Genomic DNA, 26,332 nt, shown 5'->3' with positions numbered 1-26,332 from the left:
TGAACAATGGTATGCATCCTGGACGCAAATCCCACTCACGATATAGGACGCAACAAACATGAATGCTATTCTGAGGGATAAATGACCTCCTTGCAATATAAATGTGGTAGCATCTGGACATGAAAAGATAAACCCGTCTTGTTCCTCTTGACCATTGTTTAGAAACCAATGTAATTTTTTATTGAATAAGCTAGAATCTGCAGGCCTCGATTATAAAGAAATTCTATGTTTTCCTCCCACAACACTCATCCAAACTGGCTCTGTGAGGTAAGACTTCCCAATATACCTGGATGAAATCTCCAGCAAATCTCGTAACAATTTCTGTCACTCTCAGATAATAAAAAGTACCCCTGGCACCTTCAGTCTCACTAAAATTGGCACTTCCTTATGTAAGATGTTCAATAATCAAAACCTGAGCTTGATTTAAAAACGATATCCCCTCCTTTCCCAGGCAGGCCTTCCCCAGACGGGGAAGCCTGCCGAGGGATGGGGGCATGATTGGCTTTTGCACTGTTCCCCTGACTGGCTAGCTTATAATATCCTTGTGGCTTTCTCAAAATCCCCTCTTTGAGCTCCTCTAATTTGAATTCCTAGGAAAGGACTGTGGCTTTTCTCCAACTGGCCACTCCCAATTCCAGCCATCAGCCCCAGGCATTCTGCAGTCCACACTGTGGGCTTCCATTACCCTCTTAGGCCCCTTTAGGCAAAGTTCCTATGTTGTGAGCTCCAAGCCAGTGCTTCCACTTGTCCTTGCCCTCATGCTCTCTGGTTGTCTCTTGTGTGACCACATCTGAGGCACAGTAAATATTCAAGCATGACTTTTCCTCCTCAGATAGAAACCACTCCCATTCCACGGCAGCCGTCTCCTCTCTGATCTGTTTGCTCCATCCTACAGCCGCAGCCGCCTTTGACTTCTCCAGTGTGTGTTTATATCAGTCCACAGAGAGCCCTCAATATGCAAGAGACAGACATGATCCTAGCTTTATGACATTTTTAAAAAAATTTTGTAGACATAGGGTCTCACCATGTCCTCATTCTCCTTCACCTGTTCTTCCATTTCTTCAATCTCATTCTCAGTCATTTCTCAGATATCTTTACTTTTCTAGCTAAGTCACTTTTTAAGTGACCTCATCTAGTTTCATAATTTACAACTGTTTAAATGTATACCTCCAGCCTAGACCATTCCCTGGAATTTCTGACTCTATATTCAACAACTTATTGGACATTTTCTCTTGATGTCTAATGGATACCTCAAACTTAACACATCTAGAACTAAACTCTTGTTTTCCCCTCATTTCCTATCTACTCTTCCTGTAATCTTTAACAGATAACTCAGTAAATAAAAACCATTCTTTCTTTTTTTTTTTTTTTTTTTTTTGCTCAGGCCCAAAATGTGGGAATTGCTCTTATGATGACCTACCAAGCCACATGTGATTCAGCCATTACAACCTTTCTGATCTCATATCTATCACTCTTTCCATTGTTCACCCTCTTCCCAATCTACATGCCGTGGTTTGAACACATAAAGCCTGCCATAGAAATTTTGTATTTGATGCCTGTTTCCCTGAAATACTACTCCTCTATAAATCTCCATGGCCTTCCTGTAGCCACCTCAATGTAGATCAGTACTACCAAAGTTCTAGTTCTCCCATCTATGTGGTGCTGAATATTATTTTAGTGTGAAAATTTTTAACTGTTTTGAATTAATAAAGCACTTCCAAGTGCTGACAAAATAAATATTTTTCATAATTACAGATAGTACTTCCATAAATATTCTTGTACATATTTTTGGTAAATGTGTACACGTTTCTGCTGAGTACTGTATACACCAGAAATAGAATGGCTGGTTCATAGAGTATATGGATTTTCAGTTTTGGCGAATGCTTACAAATGGTTTACCAAATGCTTATGCCGTTTTGAACTTTCACCAGCAGAATTTGAGCATTGCGGTTCTTCACATTCTCTTCCTTTTTCATTTAGCCATTCTGATGGATGTGTATTGGTATACCATTATGATTTTAACCTGCACTCCCTTAATGACAAATGAAGTTGACCACCTTTACATATTTTTCTTGGCCGTAAGGCTACCCTCTTTTGGCCTTTAGGCTATTCTCTTTTCAATTAGGTTGTCTGCTTTATTCTTAATAACTTCTAAAAGTTATGTGTATATTCTCAACAAGTTTTTATTGGTATGTGTGTACAGGTGTATTTGGAAACAACCCAAATGTTTATGAAGGGCAGAACAGAAAAATAAAATGTGGTGATTCATATAATGGAATACTAGGCAGCAAGACAATGAATGAACTGATGTTACATCTAACACTATGAATGAATCTTACAGAGTTAGTGAGCAAAAGAAGCCAGTTATAAAAGACATATACTGAATTATTCTATTTACAAACAGTTTGAAACTAGGCAAAATTAATCGACTGAATGGTAGTCAGTGGAGTTGGCAATGAGTAATTTAGAAAGAAAGTGACTTCTAAGATTTTGGACATGTTCTGTTTCTAGATCTGTGTGCTGGTTACCAATGTGAATATTTATTAAAGCTTATGATTGGTGCACTTTTCTATATGCATATTATACATACTTTAAAAAGGTTTAAAAATAAATGCCCCAAAACAACTTGTGTTTAATTATTTGGTGTCACATATACAGAGAATAAACACAGGCATAGACAGATTGAGGCAGAAAGGCACAGATTGCATAAAGCAATTAAAAATATGTATTATAATCTTTGATCAGTTAAAACTAAGTCTCTGTAATATCCTATATGAGAAAGTAAATGCCTGTATCTAAAGTTTTCATGGTGGTTTAAAAGATAACTCACTTTTCTCTCTCTGAAGAATTAGTCTATTGCTTTTTATACCTTGAAAGCAGAGCCAAGGGGAACCATGTATTTTTTTAATTTAATTTTTTTATTTATTCATTTTTTTGAGACCGAGTCTCACTCTGTTGTCAGGCTGGTGGACAGTGTTGTAATCTCGGCTCACTGCAACCTCTGCCTCCCAGGTTCAAGCGATTCTCCTGCCTCAGCCTCCCAAGTAGCTGGGACTAAAGCCATGTGCCACCATGCCCAGCTAATTTTTGTATCTTTGTACAGACAGGGTTTCGTCATCTTAGCCAGAATGGTCTCGATCTCTTGACCTCATGATCAGCCCACCTCAGCCTCCCAAAGCGCTGAGATTACAGGCGTGAGTCACCACGCCCAGCCAGAACCATGTATTTTATACTTTGCTTCTTTTTAAGTATATTTTTGTGATCTTATTATATGCATATATATGCATACAGGCAGCATGGAAAGGAAATAAATCATATATTGTTTCCTGAGCACAGTAGCTTACGAATGGTTTCTTATTTACAAAATTTCCATTGATAGCTAACATCAAAATTATATACTATTAATCAAACTAATGACTAGTTTTTAGGTGGTGGAACACACATCTATAAAAAGGAAGATTGTCAGATTCTGTGCTCAGAAAGTAGCATTCTATTATTTAGAAAGAACTTCAATAAACTTTAAATGTATGTAAAAGACCATAAGTAAACCCAATATGTTGCTTGAAAATGGCAAAGATATGCAAAGGCTAAGTGACAATCAAGAAGAAAAATGTGTTCCCATTGGTGAGGGTAATAACTAAACATAAATATAATGGCAAGAAAAAAACTTGGAATGGGAACCAGAAGACCTAAGTTTAACTGCCATATCTGCCACTAGCTAGCGGTAGGCCATTAGGAAAACCATTTTACTATCTTTTGTGACTACAGCTTTCCAATCTTCCAAATAAACAAGAAGGACTCTGATAGGTACAGTATGACTAAAGAGTTAGCTTTAACCACCTGACTACTACTGACTGATTTTATGACCTTAAGAAAGCTATACAAACATTCTCCACATCCTACATTCTTTATATATGAAGGCTGAATGATGCTGCTTGCAGTACAGATTCATTGTGAAAAGTCGATGGCTCCCATGTGACAAGCGTAACTCTCACATAAAGAAGTCATGCCACAGATGTTGTATCTATCCCAGCCCTAACACTCTGAGTTTGTGAGGAAAGCTATGTGTAATAACGTGACCCAGATATTTTCCCCATGATTAGGTTTTCTGTCTTTAACTATTAACTTAAGTAATGGTAAAAATAAATAAATAAATAAATAAATAAATAAATAAATAAACAAACAAACATTTAAAAAAAAAACCAAGGGTAATAGCAAACATGCAAAACCACTTTGAACTCTTTAAAAGAAGCTCTACTATCACAAACATAGGTAATCCAACTTGTAGAATATTACAGTTAGAAAGAGCCTTTACATATAATTCCAAATTATACTATCAGAGAAACTCTGTGAAATAGGTAGAGATTCTTATTTCCATTTTACAGATAAGAAAAAATCTTGGAAAAGCAAAGTGATCACTATTCTACGTCACAAATGTATTAAATGATCTATTCTAAAGTAGAACCTATGTCTTTTTACCCAAAAAATACCACTTCCACCTACTAAAACTCCAGAATAAACTTTTATCTCAATTACCCTAAGAAATCATATTGTTAATGAGTTTATCTTAAAGATCAGGACACTTATCCCAAACAGAATCATCTGAGGATGCACAATTGGTCAGTAACAGAACCAACTAGAACCCAAGTCTCCTAAATTTTCAATCCTATACTTTCTGCTCCATATTAATTCAACCAATTTCACCTTAAATGTATTCATTATTGAATTTTTATAGCATTTGATTTTGTATAATGTTAATGGCAGGGAGTTCATAGAGTAGCTGACTTAGCTGGGACTAGAAGGATAAGGAGGGATGTAACAGATTAAGGAGGAAAATGATAGGACAAACTCTAGGAAGAAGTTAAAGAATAGACAACAGAATAGTGTCATGAAGAGATCAGGCTGCCCAGGAGCACCAAGAAGTGCAGCACGGCAGGAGAAGATACTGGAAGTGCACAGCAGAACTGAAAAGAGAAAAGGTGGGCCACAAGCAATGAAGTAAGTGATTGGATATACAATGAGCATCACTCATGTTGACACTATAGAGTAACAGTCCTCAAAGTGTGGTCCACAACCACAGGCTCCTGAAGGTACCCAAAACACTTGCAGGCAGTCTGTGGACAACACTTTGAGGAGTGTTACCCAGTGTTACACACTCTGTTACTGTCCACAGAGTCAAAACTATTTTTACTACAGTAATAAAAAAATGTTACTTTTTTCCACTATGTTGACATGTGCACTGATGGTACAAAAAGCAATGGTGGGAAACACTGTTGGTATTTTAGCAGAAATCAAGAAAGTAATACTTAATGGTACTAATAGCCATTGCATTGTTCAACGTCATATACTAGCAGAAAAAAAAATGAGAATTTTAAGACAGTTTCCTAAGCAACGTTCCTTAAGATTTAAAAAAAAATTAATTTTATTAAATGTTGAAACTTAACATCTTTTTAATGTTGTGTGACAAAATGGAGAGTACCTATAAATCATTGTGCTGCACGCCAAACTATTATAATTGTTTCAAAAACATTACTTGAAAATTACAAGTGTAGTTACATGTAGAGATAGAGTGATTGTCTGACTTACTAGATAGACTGAGCTTAATAGATTTAATAGATAGATTGACTAGATAGACATTTTCCATGAAAAGCCATTTTCATGCAACACCATAGAAAAACTGTGGTAACTCAGATTTGAATATTTGGGAAAATATTTTTCAAAAGTGAATGAAGAGAACCTGTAACTTTGAGAAACACTACTCTATTTGTTGCCAGTGATAAAATGTGAACTTCCAAACAAAAATTGGAATCTTAAAATGAACATTAGCCACCATGAGTTTGACAGCTTTCCAACACTCATAGACATTCCAATGAGATCATAAGTGATATTAGATGTGATTTTTTGATGTTGTATAATAAAATATGTCAACATTTGGAAAATCTGCAAAACCCAGAGAATCAATATTTTCCAAATGATGTTATAAAATCACGACTGGACAAAAGAACCATTCAAAGTGCAAGACAGACTAGTTGATTTTAATGCAACAGAGGACAAAATGTTCACTGATCTGATTTCAGATTTCACATTGCAACTCTCTTGTAAGAAACTAGCACTGGTTACATTTTGGCATGACATTAAAGAATAATATTCACAGTTACAAGGCCATTAAAATACTCTTCCCTTTTTCAGTTTCGTGTCTGCATGAAGTCATAATGTCTTCACGTACTTCAACCAAAACAATACATCACAACAAACTGAATGCCGAAGCAGATATGAGAATCCTGCTGTCTTCCATTAAACCAGCCATTAAACTGATTTGCTACAGTAAAACAATGCCCCACTTCTCATTAATTTTTTTCTTTTTGAAAATGTAGTTAATTTTCATAAAAATAAGTTATTCATGTTAATATCAGTACAGTTATTTTAAGTGATTTAATCTTTTAAATTTCTGTTTCCATTTGCAATAATGTAATGTCAATAGTATAAGCCACATAAACTAAAGGTCTCTGTGTCCCTAAACATGCTCCAGGTTGTAGAGGTGACCTTAGACCAACAATTTGAGATCCACTGTTGTAGAGGATGAGCCAAGTAGAGAGGACAGGATCAGGTTCAGGAATCTAGGAAAGTACTGCAATAACAGATTCAAGGTGACATGATTATGACCTGACAGAGACCATAAAAGGAGAGATGAGGAGAAGTAGCTAGATGCAAGAATCATTTCTGAACCATAAACAGAATGAGTAATTGATGAGATGATGAAAGTGAAAGGGCATGAAGGATTTGAAGATGCTTTTGCCATTTCTCATAAAAGGCTGGGTGTAGAGATGGGGAATACAGCTGGGAAAGTCAGTTTAGTATGTTCGGTATGTTAATTTTGAGGTCCAGTAAGAAGCTGAAAATAATTACTTGGAAATCAAGAGTGAAGTTACATATAGAGGTAAAGATATAGAAGCAATCATAGATACCAATAGATATTACCCAGGGGAAAATTGATAAGCAAGAAGCTAAAAGAACTAAGGATGAATATCTGGAAAACCCAATGTGTCAGGAAGGACAGAAAGGAATAGCCAGTGAAGGTGGTTAATCAGCTGTAATCAGAGAGGTGGCTAAAAGGAGCCAAGAGTGAGTGGTTCAGGAAGCCAAATGTGGGATGGGTGAAATCGGAGATTGTTTCTGTTTACAGAAGAGAGTTAGCCCTTAGTGAGTAGTAACAAGGACTTAAAAGAAAGTCACTATATTTGTTTTAAAATAATAAAATTCATATCTTCATTTACTTATTTCTTTGAAACAAGGTCTTGTTCTGCTGCCCAGGCTGGAGTGCAGTAGCATGATCACAATAATGGCTCACTGCAACCTTGTCTTCCTGGACTCAGGTGATTCTCCCACCTCAGCCTCCCAAGCAGCTGGGATTACAGGTGTGCCCACTCCCCATGCTTGGCTAATTTTTTTTATATTTTGTAGAGATGAGGTCTCAGTATGTTGCCCATGCTTGTCCCGAACTCCTGGGCTCAAGTGATCCTCCCACTTTGGCCTCCAGAAGTACTGAGATTACAAGTGTGAGCCACTGGCGCCCAGCCCAAATCTTTAGTAAAAGTAGAATTGTGTCAGGAGTCAGTCTTAATAGAATGATTAAGTGGTACATATTGTTTCATTTGTTGCAATAATGTTGCATGCCTTTTGTAATTTAAGGAAATTCAAGGTAAGTGAAGAAAAGAACTAGTGAATTAGAGCTCAAAAAGTATAGGCCATTTTATCCTACTAGTTGAAGAAACATGGTAATTAACAAAGGGGAAAACCAAGGTTAATAAAATAGGAATATAAAAACTATATATATTTTCTCCAGGTGGGTGACCCTTTAATAAGTTTGTAAGCACTTAGGAAAAATGAGCCAAAAAAAAGAAGAAGCTTTAAAACATAGGAGAGCAGAGTAAGCTAAGAGGTACATCTCAGAAGACAGTGGATGAGATGGTATTAAAAAAAAAATTCATTTTTTTGCAAAATCAAGAGAAAAGGAGAAAAGGAAGGATGATGCCTCAGGTAGCTTTAGAATGAAAATCAAGAAAGACTGAGGGAAAGTCCATCCAAGGACTTGTACTGTTTTCCTTTAAAATAAAAGTTAAAATTTTATGCTAACACTGAAAGGAACAAGATAAAACACAGAAACAATGTGGAGAGAGAAATTTAGAGCCTCTGAGGGGTAAGGAAAAGAATGTGGAACCAAAATGAAGACTTAGCCAAGATTAGATCAAAATAAATCAACCAAGATTCTAGATCACTGAAAACATCTACATTTGTACCATTAAGTCAAAAATATTATAGAGATTCCAGACACATAAAAATAGAATGGATAGAGAATATTAAACAATGTTGCAATAAGACCTTTAGATTATTCTGTTAGCCATGCCCATAGTGTCACTGAGAGTTAAACATTGATACAAAGAACACCACACATCCACTCATTAATAGGTAAGCCTTTTCTATTAGGTTATTCTCAGATTTCAGCCCAGGAGCAGTAAAATCCTACTATTGTTTTCTTACATGAGGACTAATAAATGTCAAATGTCTCAAAGTATCCAACATATTTTATTACCAATTTAATAAGTGTTTCACTGTTATTCCAATCAGAGCTCTAGAAATATTATTTCATATTTACATCATTTCTCAGAGGAGCCATTTGTGTGTACATAAATTTGAATAATTGGCTTCATGAATTCTAAGTGTAAATTTCCATAAAATACCCATGGTAAAGGAATTCATTTATAAAGGGACCTCAGCTCTCTTTAGCAGAGCAATGATATGTCTATTTCAGGTAGTAGCATGAGGAAAATATGGGAGACTTTTGCAAATACACTTTTTTTTACTGTATTACAGAAATTATTTGCCTTATTTTAGTAAGTCAAATTCCTTAATCTGTGAAAATTTGGTAGGCTAAGAATGCAGACAATTCACCTTCCTCACACCTTACTCTTCTACTTTGGAGTTCAGTTAAATACCTACGTTTTGATAAATCAACTCTGAAATTAGGTTCCCTTTGGAGTTAACTTCTTTAAGAAATGGAATTTTGTGTATTATTTTTCCACTGGTCAGGCTTGACTGGTTAAAAATTGGGAAACAGAAAGCACCAACAAAACACTAAAGTAGTTAACCCTGAATATAAAGTTACAAAAGCAATTGTAAACAAAACCGTATTGTATCATAAAAGATATGGCTGCCATAAATTAATGAATGAATAAAATTAGGAGATACTGAGATCAAACTTTTCACTATACAAATGAGAAAACTGAGACTCAGATTAAGTGACTTATTGAAATTTATACAATCAATTAGCAAAAGTGCTAAAGGAGACACAGTGGTGTTCTTTCTGCTATCTTATTATAAATGCCTTTGCCATCATGATTTAGTAGACATTTTAAAAGTAAATTTTAAATTTAAAAGTAAATTTTAAACAACACACGTTTTACCTCTAAACATCTAAACACAGTCCCAGTGAACCACTAACCCATCAAAAGATTAATTTAGGATTTGTCTATATCATCAACTACCCATTTAATTTCCTTTGAAATAGCAAGCATAAATGGAGCTCTTATGCAAACAATTTTGAAGTAGGGCAGGATATAAAAGTATATATAACCATTTCATCTCAAGTACTTACAATTTAGTTAAAGAGTTAAAACTACACAATAGAGTTCAACCAGAAAATAAAAGACATCATTGTATAAAGAACTAATTCTAACCAAGTGTCAAAACATCCAGTATGTATGGAAAGGATTCCGAGATATCAAGAACAGGGAGTTTAATTTCAGTTTTAATCATAGGCCCATGAGATTTGGGGCATAAAAAGAATTTTTAAATATTCGTAACTTCCCATTGATGTTATTTGGGTCGTGTCCCTACCCAAGCTATGTTCAGTCACTCCAGCAACAAAGAAGCTCCTAAAGAAACCCATTTTCTCTTTGGACAGTTCTATATCTTCCTTTAATTGAATTTATCTTCCTCTGTTTCTCTCTTTGGTCTTAATTCTGTAACTCGGAGTCAGACAATGAAAGTCTAGTTCATTTTATACGACAACATCTCAAATAGAAGGTAATTACTCTTCTATTCTTTAGAGAAAATAATGCACATTACAATTAATCGAACAGCACAACAGACTTTCACATTCGTGCAAATACCGATCGTGATTCTCCAAACAAACTCACATGTAATTCTAACTCTCATAAATTATGGCAACCAGAACTCAACATAATGCTTCAGGTAATATACTCACCATGAGATTAATACTTTTCTCTTTCTAAACATTGTCTTTCTATCAATATCCAAGACATCAAAGCATTAATAAGTCACAACACTATTAATTCAGATTAATCTTATTCTCAGCTAAAACCTTTTTTTAATGTTTTATAAAGCAAAGTAATATCTAAGATGAGCTCTGAGGGACTAGTAAATCCTAGATATATTAAGCAAGAAGTTGTCATTCCAAACATAAACATGTCCAAGCATACCTAATAGCAAGGGAAGATTAGGAACAAGGGCAGATAAGTCTTCCCAAAATAAGAGAGTAGGCTTGGGTATGGCTGACAACTGTAACCCCAAGACTTTGGGAGGCCAAGGTGGGAGGACCACTTGACGCCAGGAGTTTGAGGTTGCAATGAGCTATGATTACACCACTGAACTCCAGCCTGGGCAACAGAGTAAGACCCTGTCTCTAAAAACATACATGCATATATACATACCTACATACAAAATATAAGAGAATTGTTTCACATACATTTAGAAATATAAGTTAGGGAGGCCCTTGAAAATCGAGGTAAGAAGTATGTACTGGAGTTCAAAAACCATCCAGTAATAAGATATTGTAAGTTCTTAAACATAAGAATAACAAGATGAAAATACAGGCTGGGCACAGTGGCTCACGCCTCTAATCCCAGCACTTTGAGAGGCCAAGGTGGGTGGATCACAAGGTCAGGAGATCAAGACCATCCTGGCTAACACAGTGAAACCCCATCTCTACTAAAATTACGAAAAATTAGCCAGGTGGGGTGGCACATGCCTGTAGTCCCAGCTACTCAGGAGGCTGAGGCAGGAGAATCACTTGAACCAAGGAGGCGGAGGTTGCAGTGAGCCGAGATCGTGACATTATACTCCAACCTGGGTAACAGAGCAAGACTCCATCTCAAAAAAAAAAAAAAGATGAAAATACAGACGGCATGTTAAGATGGATAGTAATGATAGAAAAGCTAGGGTGAATAACTAGGAAGATATAGTAACATATATGTTAAAAATAAAGTTGGCTGGGCATGGTGGCTCATGCCTGGAATCTCTGTACTTCAGGAGGCCAAGGCAGGAGCATTGCTGGAGCCCAAGAGTTGGAGGCTGCAATGAGCTATGATCACAACACCGCACTCCAGCCTGGGTGACAGAATTAGATCCTGTCTCCAAAGAGGAAAATAAAATAATGGTAAGAGCAGATGCAGTGAAAAAATAATTGAACATGGCAGATACAGGAGATTGTTTTAAGAGAATGTTAGATTCCATTTAAGCTTCATGCCTGGGTAACTGGAATAATAAGGATGCTGATTTCCTTTTGGAAAAAGAAGATCAATTCAATTGATTGCAAAATAACAGCATGCCATTAAAATTGAATTGTTCAATAGGTAATAAGAAAATACATAACTAAACATCAGTGAAAAATTCAATCTAGCTATGTAACAGTAATAACAGGCAATTTTCCATAGTATCCATTTTATAGATTACGCATATCCTTTTCCAATCAGCCTTTCATCTTTTGGCCAATGTCTTTGTCTTGAATATTTCCACTAGGAAGTAAGAAACTGGAATTATACTAAAATCTATTTTGTCTATTAACAAATAGAAGATAAAGGAGATAAAAGAGTCAGAATAGGAAGATGGCTAATATAACAGTCAGCATATGGTGGCATTGAATTATCAATGAATAATCAACAGTAATCTACCCTTCTTAGTACATGCAGACTGAAGTACAAGAATGCTATCATTCAATGGTACAATCTCTCTCTGAAGGAGACAAAAAAATCTCATAACAGCATCAAACCATTTACATATGCACACACAATTTTTAGTTTATGAAAAAACTAACAGAAAGAAATCACATTTTCTCAATATACACACAGAACGAGAATAAAAACTAAAAGTTATTTATGCAATTATTTTAAAGCTAGAGTGCCAACAGCTTGAAGGAAAGATAATTTAGAAGGTAGGATAATACATACTAACACTACTATAAATAATAGCAGCCCTCAACACTTAAGGGCTTGTTATTAAGCTTTCCAGACCTAAGATATAAGTATGGACCAAAATGGGAGAAAAGAGGTGATATTTCAAATGCAACTTTCAAACATATTAGTTTCACTTATTGTAAGCTATCAAATGTTTGAAATTCAAACAGTCTTCAACAAAAGATAGAAGTTTCCCTAACAGTGGTGGCAAAAATAAATGTAGTATGTGACAAGGAGTTGTATAGCTTGGCCAAGTTAATTGTTAAAAAGTGCTTATTATGTCTGCTATGAGCAAAAATAGAAATGGCAAATAATATTCAGTTTCATTTTTAGTTGAGGGAGTTCTGGTTTTTAATCACTGTTATTCAATCAAAAAATCTGAAAGTTTATTTTAGTATGTTCTAGTTCCATATATGATGTATCTACAAATATAAAACCATAAAACTAAGCCTTATAAATTATGGCAGGCATTTATTAGATCATTATATTTGTTATCCTGTGATCATAATTTCTTGAAAATTATAGTAGTTTGATATATTTCTTACTATTACAGCTAAGGTCAGAAAAGAGAAAAGTTTTTCTGGGTTTGAAAGAAATATTTTAAAAAATATTATTCATGAAATATCAAAACTTAATCATAAGGTTTTTAAATCCTTATTATTAACACACACCAACATATATTTATCTTATGTACTAGAGCCTTCTAAGTGAATTCCCCTAAAATAAAGATATACGTATATAGATAGATCAAGATAAAATTTTTAAAACATAATTCTCTATGGGTCACTTTGCTATTAGAAAATGATAAAGCTGTATTCAAATATGATATATTAGAATCACTGAATCTTAAAAACTGCACAAGTTGAAATCAGATTATATCAGCCTCTGGTCTAACCGCCTGTCTAATGCTCAAACTTTCTCTAAAATACGCCCACCCAGTAATTATCCCACGTGCCTGCGTACCTCCACTTATCATGAACTTCACTACATCCCTTCCCAATCAATTACATCTAGGCAGAACTCTTAGAAAGTTCTTAACTTGGAGTCAAAAATATCCCTCCCTGTAGCTTCTATTCATTAGTACTGGTTTTAATTATTGGTGCCAAGCAACAAAGTCTACTTTCTCATCACCATCACAGTTTTTTAAAACTTTGGAGACAATTTTCAAGTATCTCAGTTCCTTCAGCTCTTCTTAATATGACACGATTTTAATTACTTCTACTATTATTATTTCTCTCTCCTGAAAATATTTCTGCACTAGCATAGAGTAGAAATCTCTGTAAACCTTGCTTTAAATACTTCCATTATGTAACATACTTACCATAAAATTAGTAAAATAGTTTTACTACTAAAATAAATAGTATTTATTTTACTAATTTTATGTTAAGAATATGTTAATTTTAAGAATGTCTTTCTTAAAATACTAAATTGTATGTATGTGTGTGTATGTGTATATATATATTAAACACTATTCATTTGCCTGATAATTCTTATGTAATATTTTTCCCAAATGTGCTCTGCCAAGCTATGTTTTTCCTCATCCTATACTTACCCAAGTGGCTTCTAGACCAAAGTGCAATTTATTCTTCGACAGTGTTAGACCAATCTCATTTAGCCCTTCAAGATCATATTGGATCCTAATTCTGTCTCACATATTCACTACATGTCTGAGTATCACATAACCTCAGTTTGGATTTTTTCTCTGTATAGTTTTATTTCAGTCACTGACAAATAATTGATTATGATGAGGCCAAAACTGAACCAAGTAACATAATCCAGGATGAAGATGTTCCACTAATTACCTAGCTGCTAACTCACCTAGTTATCCTTATATTGAGACCATATTTCTAAATTTTCCATAGGGATCATATCAGTCAATTTCAGGTAACTTAACAAAATCCAGATATAATGACTTAATAAGAGATAGTCAAAGATCTTTAGGTTTTTATTCACTTCATTAAATAAATTTGTATTATATGTATATTTTGCACCAAGAACTATGTCACTCTCTGGTGATGAAGTTAATCAAGACACTGCTCTCAAGGAGCTTACAACCTAGTGGGGAAAGCCAACAATTACAATAATTATCATACTATATTATAAACATGAGTGGCAATTGGGGAACTGTGGGGGCACAGAATGTGATTATCTAAATCTCATTGTCAGGATTAGGAAAGATTTCCCAAAGAAGATTTCCCAAAGAAGGGTTTGAGTCTGAGTTAAGTTTGAGGTCATTATGGAACAATCAGATTAAAATGTTGGATGTATAAGTGTGGTGCTCTTCAGAGAGGTAAGGGCTGTATATACAGACATAGAAATCAACAATAGGCCGAGCGCGGTGGCTCACGCCTGTAATCCCAGCACTTTGGGAGGCCGAGGCGGGCGGATCACAAGGTCAGGAGATCGAGACCACAGTGAAACCCCGTCTCTACTAAAAATACAAAAATTAGCCGGGCGCGGTTGTGGGCACCTGTAGTCCCAGCTACTCAGGAGGCTGAGGCAGGAGAATGGCGGGAACCCGGGAGGCGGAGCTTGCAGTGAGCCGAGATCGCGCCACTGCACTCCAGCCTGGGCGACAGAGCGAGACTCCGTCTCAAAAAAAAAAAAAAAAAAAAGAAATCAACAATAAGTGGCAGTTATAGCCATGAATTTGGATGAGACCCACTGACACAGGTTAACTAAAAAGAAGAAAAGCATTGGCATTTCAGGGAAAGGGAAGAACACTTGCAGAGATGTGAAAGAGCACGGGTGTATGAGAGTTGATATGTGTGAGGCTTAGGCAGGGGCAGGGGTCGGGATAGGGAAGATACTGCTGGACGTATCAGAGGCCAGTTCATCAGGAACCTTGTGCGTGGAGCCAAAAAATTTCCACCTTATCTAGAACACTGTGGTGTCCCTTAAAGTGCTCTCAATATTGACACGACCTGACTAGACGAAGGACACTATTGGGAAAATACACAGTAAGGTCAGTGTGGCACATGAATTGATGGAGGAAGGTAAGAAGCAGGAAGGTTGAAAAGGAGTCAATGAAGAGGGTGGGAAAGAGTAGCTAAAGCAATGTCCCACATGGGAATGAAAATGTAAGACGTATTCCAGAGATAGTAATTGATGAATTCTGGTGACTACTGAATTTGAGAAGCTAAGGTAGAAAGAGATGGTCTAAGGTGATCCCTAGGATTGTAGTATGAATGAAAAGGTGGAAATGGTGTCATCTGGTGAGAAGAGGAGTTAACCACTCTTTATACAGTGATTATTCATTGTATTATTCACATGATTCTGAGTACAGGTTTTATCATTCCAAGCTAAATTTGAGTTTCATAATGGGACAGTCAAGTTGAAATGGTGGATGTATGGGTGTGGCGCTCTTTAGAGAGATCTGAGCTGTACATAAAGACTCAGGAGGATGGTAACTACAACCATAGATTTCTACAAAATCACTCAGGTAGAATGAAAAGTCAGAGGAAAGACCAAAAGATTAAAGGCAATGTCAAATGTAAGCTGTAAAATAAGAAGGTAACTGTCCAAGGACTTATCTAAAATATTTTTATTAATTTAAAGTTTATTTCTTATTTGTTAATACATATTAAATTTCTAAAGTTTTTGGAAGCAAATTTATCAGATACTTTGTCAATCTGGTACTAGTGCTTCACTTACATATCAAAAAAACAACAGGTTAGAGAAAAGAAACAGCAAAGAGTCCAAGAAAAGTTTATGATCTGACTCAAGCTCAGCATCAATATTAAATCCTAGAATATCAAGGAACTCAAGTCTTTATTTCTCCTACATTTTAAAACATGTTTCCTCTTTTTACGCTCTTGGGGGGAAATGTTGTAATAACAGTAAAACTGGAAGATTTCACTCCGGATTGCTGCACATGAACGGCTTATGTCTGTGCACCCACATTGCTTCATCCACTCTACTCAAAAAAAAAAAAAAAAAAAAAGTGTAAACAAATGAAAACATCACTGGGCAAGAATTTCACCATCCTGAGGAATATTAGGGTAATCTGTACTTGATTTCTGGGTTTTGTAGTTTTAAATATTCCTTTTAGTCAAGATGTTAAATAAATAAGCAACTTACACGGGCTAAACAAACTGGATCATTCTCTAAGATACACACAATTTGCATATTGTTTCACGGCTCATTATTATAGCTCAAATTCTTAATCAAGACTTCTGAACGAAATTTGATATGATAGATCCAATCATAGTCAGGGACAACCCTAGTCTTCTGAAGTTCTTAATTCAGTGATAATCAAATCAGAATTCTTAACAAAATGCGCAAATGAAAAATACACAACTCTAGCTCTCCAAGGTACATCCACCTTTTAACAAGCCAGACTTCTGGCAGCATCACATCACAACTGTTCATAAAGCTTGATCTAGTCTCATAATTTTTAAAAATAAAACCTATAATATAAAAATTCAAAGATAAAATTTCTCAATTTTATCGCAACATATCTAAATTACTCAACATATCTAAAATGCTGAGATATGGGCTTAACAGGTATATGTTGGGTCTTCCACTTGAAGATGTCATATTCATAAGAAGAGAACTCTTACTGTTGTACTCTTTACTAAATTTCACTTTGAAAATCTGTCTTAAATAACTATACACACCATAAGCATATACAGTCTACACATAAAGCTATTTAATAATGTAGTTGTGAAAAGAGAATGTCCTCTAAAATACTCTCATAATATATATGGTAGTTATAAGATTTGCTGTTGCCATTCTCAGAATAATTTGATTATGACATTTGATGTAGGACGGGGGGTGGGTGTACTGGGAGAACAAGAGCCTTATCAGCTTCCTCATACAGAGAAACCCAAGATGGCTTGATTCCATACATAGAATTACGGTGACTATACGACACAGACAACAGTTTGTGTTAATGTGCCAACATTCATCAAAGAAAAAGTAATAGAAAGAATATCTAAAACACGAAGAAGTGTCCTTTCGCTTGGGAAGACTAAGGCCTGACAATGTCTGGTTCCCTAAAATACTAATCTCCAGCTTGTGGCACAAAAACCGTAACAGTGAAGAGTTGAGATGATTGTAGATTGTGGTTATTCCTGAACCTGCCTCCATTGTTCCCAGTTGATACCCAGCTAGGCAGATGGCCAAGGAGGGAAACACAAACATAATTCAGGGCCACTGTGTCATATATACCCAGAAATTTGGCCCTGACATCAGATTGTGCTGCAGCACTAGAATAAGCAGGACTATTAAGGGTGAACATCAGGAACTATCCCTTCAAATGGAGCTTAATTTAGTGCTAGACATTATGTGAATCATGATACTGTCTCCAGAATTTTACTCTCACAAATTCATACAAACACCTATTAGAAAATACAAATTCTAGTGTCCTTTCTTTACAAAATATACTTCCCAAAATGTACCTTATCTCTTATGGAACATCTGTAAAACCATAATAATCTCTTTTTAAATAATAATGATGATGCTGGAATAAAATGTTATCTATGATCAACATTACATGTGATAAATATTAATTGAAGATGACCTGTAATAGAAAGTTAACTTTTGTTCCAAATCACTGCATATATTGCATTATTACCTAAAAGCACATTATATTTTGAGAAAGTTGTTTACTTATATACTATACAATTGCTCTATTTTACTTTCATTGACCAGTCACGTTAATCTTTCCTATTAAAAAAAAATACTTGGCCAGGTGTGCTGACCCATGCCTGTAATCCCAGCACTTTAGGAGGCCAAGGCGTGCAGATCACCTGGGGTCAGGAGTTCGAGACCAGCCAGGTCAACATGGCAAAAGCCCGTCTCTACTAAAAAATACAAAAATTTGCTGGGCATGGTGGTAGGAGTCTGTAATCCCAGCTACTTGGCAGGCTGAGGCAGGAGAATTGCTTGAACCCGGGAGGTGGAGGTTGCAGTGAGCAGATATTGTGCCACTGCACTCCAGCCTGGATGACAGAACAAGACTTCATCTATAAAAAAAAAAGACTCCACACCACAAAACTGTCTTTTGTGGTGGATGTGTTGGATTTAGAATTTGTGTTTTCAAGCAATTTCAAATTTAATGACCTGCTTTCTACAAAATATCCTAATTTCCTAATATAACTTATTTACAATTACTAAAATAGAAAATTGATCTATCATATGAATTTCCTTTTGCCTTGCATACATATAAATTGACCTTAAGTTCACAGTTACCTATCTGACTTTTAAATAAAATATTGTTAAATATTTTAGGGTTTTTTTTTTAATAAAACTTTTTGAACTGGTATTTGCCCAAAACACACTATATCAGTATCCAATTAAAGTTGCACAGCACATTTAGCATAAGAAAAAAAGTGACTTTTTCTGCTTTTGAAAACAATGTATAAAAATTATATAAACCTATGGCATGATAAAAAAAAAAAGAAAACTATAAAACCACCTTGAACACTGGGAATTAATTCTCACATTCTAAACCTCTCTTCACCCTATCATTTTCTGTCTCTGCAACAGATGGATATATATTGTGATACGAAAAGTTTTGTTGATGTGTGTCTTCATAAACCACCTTACTTTTACAAAACACGCAATAACATTTCTCCATATAAGAATATAAGACATGAAGAACATACGATGGGCATAGATACTGCTTCTTTTTCCCCTTTCCTTTCTTTGAAGACTTTTCCTTAGAATAGGCTTCTTCCACCCACAAGGAAATTAAAATTAAAAAGGCAGTTGTCAATAAAAACTTCATCTTGAAAACTTAAATTTCGGAAGATCGATCTACAAGAGAGAACAAGAAAATGTTTACACATATGAAGCAAACGATAACTATATGACTGTTCCTTTAAGGAATATAATCATTACTACCCAAAAGGCAAGTACATTTGTACATCAAATCCTCATTGCTCAGTCCTACGTGGTAATATTTCACAACATATTTAGTATTTTTCATGTAGTATTGTAAAGTCTCTTTTATATAGCAATAAAAGTCAATTTAAATAATGGCACATAGAAAACAAGACCGCCAATGAGATATTATAGGTTACTGTATAAAATTTCTGATTCTACAGCTACACAAAATTATAAATTGATATTGAATTGCACAGTATATCAAAAATATGTTTAGAAAGATACTTGGAAGCATGCTTTAACGTAGCGTTAAAATTATTATCTTGGGCTAGTACACTGGAAGTATCTTTTTCTTTTTAAATTTTTATTTTGTTTGAAGTTCTTACGTATAGTTTTTCAAAAACAATGTATTTTAAAGAAAAAGACAATTCTAAGTATTAAAAACCTGACAAATAAAAGAAAAAAATAATATCAAAGAGTTTCACATTCAAAATTCATTGCTTTTTTATTTAAACACATTAAATTGGCAAGCTACCTTTTTGACCCAAAAAGGTGCCTCTTAAGTTAGCTTTAAAGCTTTCCTACTTATTTGCTACTAACATTTACCATCAGAAAGATTACTTCAGAAATTCTAGGTAACATTATATGAAATAAAACAAGTGTTGTTACATTTTTTTCAAATTATCGTCCTAGCTATATTTTGATATTTTTCACGCTCAAATTAGAATTATATTCTTGCCAGAGTCTGATGAATAAAAAATAATTAAGCCTCTACTGACACTAGAGAAGTTCAACCTCTTCTGCATCCTTCATTTCCAAACTATAAATTGTTTCTCTTTCATTGTTTTCTGCAGAGTAAAAGACCTGTCATATTCTTCAACGCTAACTTAATACCCATCTCACCCTCATCAATTTGCTTCTCCTTACGGCATGTTTTTCATCTTTTTTTCCCTCAGGATTCTTCCCCCCATATTTATCTTTAACACATACTCGAGGCAAGCCAGAGGGGCTTCTCCCTGGGTACTTTAAATTGAAGACAACAGGGGGGCTCATCAGACCAACAGCAACAACACAAGGTTCTCCTCTGGCAACTTTACAGAATTGGACGCTCCCTTCCCCCATCTGACAGCGGCACCTGCTTCCAGACACCTTTGCCCCCAGCAGCAGGTACTTCTCCCACTTTTACCTCCTTGCCTCCCAAAAACGGAGGGCCGGGGCCTCCTAACGGTTCGAAGGGGGCGACAGAGAAATTCAACACTCTGCTCTGTCCTCACCCCCAATCTTTTCAAGGGGCACAGCTGCATAGACTGGAGGATCCTCATAAACAAAACAATGCAAGGAGCACTCCTGGCCAACCTTGCGTTCCCTAATTACCCCGGCCCTCTGCATCCCTCCACCACGAGCGTCTCCGCGGGCGCCACCGCAGCGGGGACCCGGCTGCAGCGGCCAGGCGCCCAGCTCCCCTCTCCCGCGCAGGGCAGCGCGCCTCCTCCCCTGCACGCCGCAGTGCTCCTCGCGCTCCGCCGCCCCGGGCTTGACCCGCTCTTTCTGCAGAGGCGTCTATTCCCGTCCCCAGACCACCGTCGCCGCCCCACCCTGCGTCTCCTCCTCCTAAGTGGAGCTCCTGGCACTTACCCGGAGGCGCCCCTGCCCACAACCGCCGGGCGAGATCGTGGAGGCTCCCGGCAGAGGTGGCAGTGGCTGCTGGGGGTGCAGCGGGCGCCGAGCGGAGGCAGCTGCGTCCCAGCCGCCCGCGCCACCGCCGAGCTCGGCTGACGCGCCTGCTCGGGCCACTGAGCCTGCGCCGTGGCGCGCCGCGGTCGGGGCCGCTGCGGGGACAGCGCGGGCCGCGCGGGAACCTGGCGACCGCCGGCGTGGGAGGGAAGAGGTGTCCCGACAGAGCAACGTCACGGCATCGTCCCCTTCAGGCATTGGAGGGGTTAAGGAGCAGAAACGTGCCCCCCCTCACTCCTTAGGGGACTGAAGGAGTTGGGGACGAAGGGCGGGAATGATAGTGTTGGTACAAAAAGAAAAAAACCTTTCAAGGAGCTGGGATTGCTTAGGGTCAGCTTTTGACCACTAGCAACAAACAACAACAGAACAACAAATGACCTTCTTGGGTCAAAGCGAACAAAACACATTTTCTGTCATTTCATCATTTGCCTGGAATCCAGACATCCAACTTCATCTCCGGGTCTTCCAATTTCTAAAAGCCTTACCTTTCTGAGCAAGCTTAAATTGGTCAAAATTACTGACAGTATAGTCATACAGGTAATACTATTTTTAACATCGGTTACATAATTAACATGTGTATAGAACTTGACAGTTTCAAAAAAGCTTTCACTGGCCTTATTTCCTGTGGACCTCACCACATTCCTGGGCAAGTTTTGTCATCCTTCCACTTCTGTAGATGAAGAATCTGAAACTCAGTTATATTAAGAGATTTACTTAGAGTTATAAATCTTGAAAGAAATTTACCAGAGATTCAAAGTTAGTGATGTTTACATATCTAAGCCAGATATGGTCTCTGCCTTAGGAGAGCAAAATGCTGTTGCCCTTATCCTTGTGAAGAAGTAGCCATTACTTGGATATGCAGCCCTTAGATAACAGATAAGGTTATCCTATTATCTCTTGAATGTATGCCTGATTGATTTTTTAATTTTTACTTTTTAAGCAACAGGATCTCACTTTGTTGCCCAGGCTGAAGTGCAGTGGCACAATCATAGCTCACCGCAACCTTGAACTTCTGGGCAATCAAGAGATCCTCTTGTCTCAGTCTTCCTGGTAGAGTAGCTGGAACAACAGCCACAAGCCATTGCGCTCCACTAATTTTTTTTTTTTTTTTTTTTTTTTTTTTTTTTAAGAGACAGCCTCTCTGGCTTTGTTGTCCAGGATGGTCTCCAACTCTGTCTTCAAGCCATCCGCCTGCCTCAGCCTCCCAAATTGGTGGGATTACAGGTTTGAGCCACCCCACCTCACTGCACCAGGCCCTGATGGATTTTTTTTTTTTATTAGAAAAGCATTGTCTCAAGTGAGCATCACTTAGCATTGTATTGTGGACCTACAGATGTATCCACTAATAAATTTTTCCACCCACAGCATATGGAGGAAAGGAACATTTCCTGCATATAATCGTGTTCCATAAGCTTCATGAGATATTCTGCTGCCTAAGAGTAGTGATCATTAATAAGTGATCGCTACCTTATTGACATTACAAAATGATCATTATTCAAAGAGCCATACTGTTTGGAGCACCCCACCCCCAAAGTGGATCAGGATATAACTTTGGATTTTAATGCTTTATTTAAAAGAACTATATTGGTAATATACGTTTCATAAGATATAATTTTAGGTGAATAGGTCATATGAAGAATGATAAAGGAATTAGTTTTCATGCAACCAGGGGAGTTTAGAAGTTGAAGAAAACCTTACACTTAGTTTTCAAGTAATCAAGAAATTATTAAGAGTTCAGAATAATAGGATATTCAGATTCCTGTAATAAAATGAACATCTTTTATGTACAAACTCTAATGTCCACATTTGGAAGAACTATGCTGAAAATACCTACAGTTGACTTGCTCACCTTCCCTAGTATTGTTTCTATGCCATCCATGGGTGTTATATTGGAGAATTAGGTTATTTAGAAGAAAAGCATGTCCAGCAGTTTGGATGGGTTTGTGGGATTTTTGCCCAAAGGTTAAGAAATACAGTTGATGTCCTAAAAGCACTTCTTCTAGGCCTGTAAAATGGTCAGGTTCAGAATTTTGAAAATTTTTTCTATGAAGGTGATCTGCTTACCTATATTTCTGTAACTTTTATATCATAGTGTGAAAAGGGATGCTTCTAAATAATGTCATGAAATAACCTATTTTCCCCAGTTCTGTCAAGTGTTCTACTTTTCTCTGTTTATTTCTATCAACATTCACTCCTTTAGTAATTTCGTCTGGTCACATGGTTTTAAACAGTGTTGATAGCTCCCAAATGTACTTCTCCTCACTAGACGTCTCTCCAGACTCATCTATCTAACTGCCTTTTCGACATCTCAACTTGCGTATTTAATAAACATGTCAAACTCAGTGTGTCCCAAACTGAACTATTGTTCTCCCTAAAATCTGCCCCACATTCAGCCTTCTCCTTCTCAGTTGATGGCAACCTCATCCTTAGGGTTGCTCAGGCCAAAAATCATGAAGTTGTTCTTGATTCCTCTCTTTTTCTCACAAGCAAAATCTCTGAGGAAATCCTGTTTACTCTCAAATGACAACAGGAATTCAGCTACTTCTTATGATTTTTTACTGCAGCCACCCTAGACTGAGTGACCTTCATGTTTACATTAGATTACTGTATTAGCATTTTAGCTACTCACCCTGCCTCTATCATTGTTCTCTCCCTTCCCTGAGTAATCTCAAAACAGCAGCCAGAGTGATCCCTTTAAAACATGTCATATGTCAGTTTATGTCATTCCTCAGCTCAACACCAGCCATTAGTCCCCATTTTACTCTCATTATAAACCAAAATGTTTACAATGGTCTACAAACCTTCAATTGTTATGCATCTCCTCCCCCTAACTCTGATTTCTTCTCTCCTAATGGCTGTCTCTCTTTCAGCCCCACTGATCTTGCTGCTTCTCCAACATGCCAATGCCAGGTATGGTCCCATCTTAGGTTACTGGCTCCTCTGTCTAAAATGCTTTCCCCCCAGACCACCACACACGTAACTCCCTCATATCTTCAACATCAGGAACCAGATGACCCAGATGTCATCATCTCACAGAGATTTATCCTATGTTATTTAAAAGTGCAAACCCTCTCCCATCCAAAGATTTCCAATCCCCCTTTGCCTGCTTTTCTTTTTGTTTTCATAGTACTTATTACCTCCCAATTCATCATACAGTATACTTATCGTTTGTGACCTGTTTTCTTGCTAAAATGTAAGCTTCATGAAGGCAGAGATTTGTATCTATTTTTGTCCATTGATGTTGCCCACACACCTACAATAGTGTTGAATGAATGTATAAATCTTGGCCTCATTTCTTAACTTCTTCAAATTTCATGTTTCCTTATTAGCAAAATGAAAATGACAATGCATAATTTGCAGGATTGTTCTAAGAAATAAACAGGTTAATTGACGTTAAAAATCTGCTGCAGAGAAGAAAAGTCAGCAATAATTGCCCACCCCTATTTTCACTTGTTTTTATTTGTTTAATGGAATGATAGAATTTTGTTGTGACTGGTTTTTTTTTAATTATTTTTAATTGTTGTGGGTACATGGATTTTTCACTTACTGGGACCCTGTTTTCCATTTCTTTCTGTACATCTACACTGAAAATATTTTGTAGGTCTACATCTAAACACTAAAACCCTTCTAACCTTCTCTTCTTCTTTTTTTTTTTTTTTTTTTTTTTGACACAGGGTCTGGCTCTGTCACCCAGGCTGGAGCACAGTGGCATGATCTTGGCTCACTGCAACCTCCTCCTCTCGTGCTCAAGCAAACTTTCTACCTCAGCTTCCTGAGTAGCTAAGGACCCTATTTTCCATGCATCCATCTTCACCTGGCCTATAATATATTTATTTGATTTGATTTGATCATAAAACCTAAATACAGCCCTAAATATCTTGTGTTATACTAAGAAATCAAACTTTGGATACAGAGAGAGTATTCTCACCAAATCATTTTTTGTGTGTGACGTAAATACTCATCACTGTTGCCACTGCCTAAATAGCCTTACAACATGCTTTAAAGATATAAATTATTTTTTTCTGTATTCTCTCTACATGAGTCATACTTCCTCTTTAATGACAGCCTGCACTGTAATAGTCATTCATGAGATTTTTTCATCAAACTTTCAGTCCGTTTACCAGTATAATAATCAGATATTTTCAAGAAAAGTATGTCCAGCTGTTTTAGATGTGGTTCTCCTCCAAATCTTTAAACATTTCTCAAAATAGATAATGGGAGAATAAATATAAATAAAGAGAAGATTACAGCAGGAGATGATGAGAATAGTGGGACAGTTATTCAGCATCTTGCAAACACTATTCATAAAACTTAAAAGACAGTAAACTTACGTTAGGAAATGTTGATGTGTAGCCAGTCTTGTTAGAATAATAAAAACATTATTTGATATTTGATAAAATCACTTCCATATGTTTTCTTCAAATAGCATATTATCCTTAAAATGTTCTCCAATCTCTTATTTTTAAACTAACTTTTAAACAATAATAGCCATCTTTCATTGATTACCTATTAATTGTAAAAAAAAAAGTTTCTACATTATGGTTTTAAAACTTCAAAATGTACTTGCAAGTTATTTTCATATCCATATTTTTGATGAGAAACCAGAGGAGAGGCTCAGGGAATTTAACTTATTCAGAGTATTAGAGCTGGAAGAAGAAGAGATAGGATTATTTCATCTTGCATGTCCTTTACAACATTAAGACTCTGACTCCAATTGCACATAGGCAAGTGAAAGAAGCTTAGTTTTTAGACATAGATGTCTTTGTACAGAATACTGAATGCAAATTAAAAAATTAAAGTCAAAGGGGTTGCTCTTACCTCCAACTCCAGATTGGCCTTAAAGATGAACTAATAAGTGAGTCGTGTTTACTTAACATTTGTTTTTGTTCATCATATTAATAATAGCAAAAATAATAATGACCATCATCATTGATTGACAGAAAAGTACTTTGAATTTATTATCTCCTCAATACCTTCATGAGGTTAATACTATTATTGTTGCAATTTACAGATAAAGATCCCCAAGCATCATATAATTTTTCCAAAGTCAGTTTACTAGTAAGTGATTGAGAGAGATATGTATCTAAATATGTCTGATTCTGGAAACTGGCCCTTAAAATATTTTTGTGTGACTATAAATTGTATATTCAATAACATCTCATGATACACAGAATAACAATAATCTTCAACCAAAATACCACACTAATTGTGATAATATGAGAAGACAGAAGAAGCATGAATAAGATATTTCTATTTATAAATTTGGGCATCACACTATATTTCATCTAGTTGAGGAAACAGTCCAGAACAATTAAATGGCCCACATTAGTATCTACCAATCTGCCATCAGTGCTTACCCCCATGGGGAAGAATCATGTGTGCCTTGATGTGTGTGGACTTAAAACAGATATCAAAATTGTAATGCATTGTCAAAGTATTCACTACTCTGACACAGCTCTTTAGATAAATTAGACATATATCCTAAGTCCTTAGCCAAAAAAAAAAAAACACCTTCC

At 36.3% G+C, this 26,332-nt stretch overlaps 1 protein-coding gene across 1 annotated transcript in view; it reads right to left on the bottom strand.

Moving 5' to 3' along the window:
• The window catches only part of GLRB (glycine receptor beta), a 90,421-nt gene extending 69,599 nt beyond the window's left edge, over positions 1-20,822 (bottom strand). Inside the window, 2 exon segments of the mRNA NM_001266452.1 lie at positions 18,863-19,013; positions 20,718-20,822. Coding sequence (NP_001253381.1) covers positions 18,863-18,984 — 122 coding nt within the window. The 5' untranslated portion in view covers positions 18,985-19,013; positions 20,718-20,822.
• Between the last annotated feature and the right edge of the window lie 5,510 nt (positions 20,823-26,332).

Source organism: Macaca mulatta, chromosome 5 (genome assembly GCF_049350105.2).
Source record: "Macaca mulatta isolate MMU2019108-1 chromosome 5, T2T-MMU8v2.0, whole genome shotgun sequence".
Classification (NCBI taxonomy): domain Eukaryota; kingdom Metazoa; phylum Chordata; class Mammalia; order Primates; family Cercopithecidae; genus Macaca; species Macaca mulatta.
The sequence above is the reverse complement of the archived record's forward strand: the minus strand, read 5'-3'. Positions and strand labels throughout refer to the sequence as shown.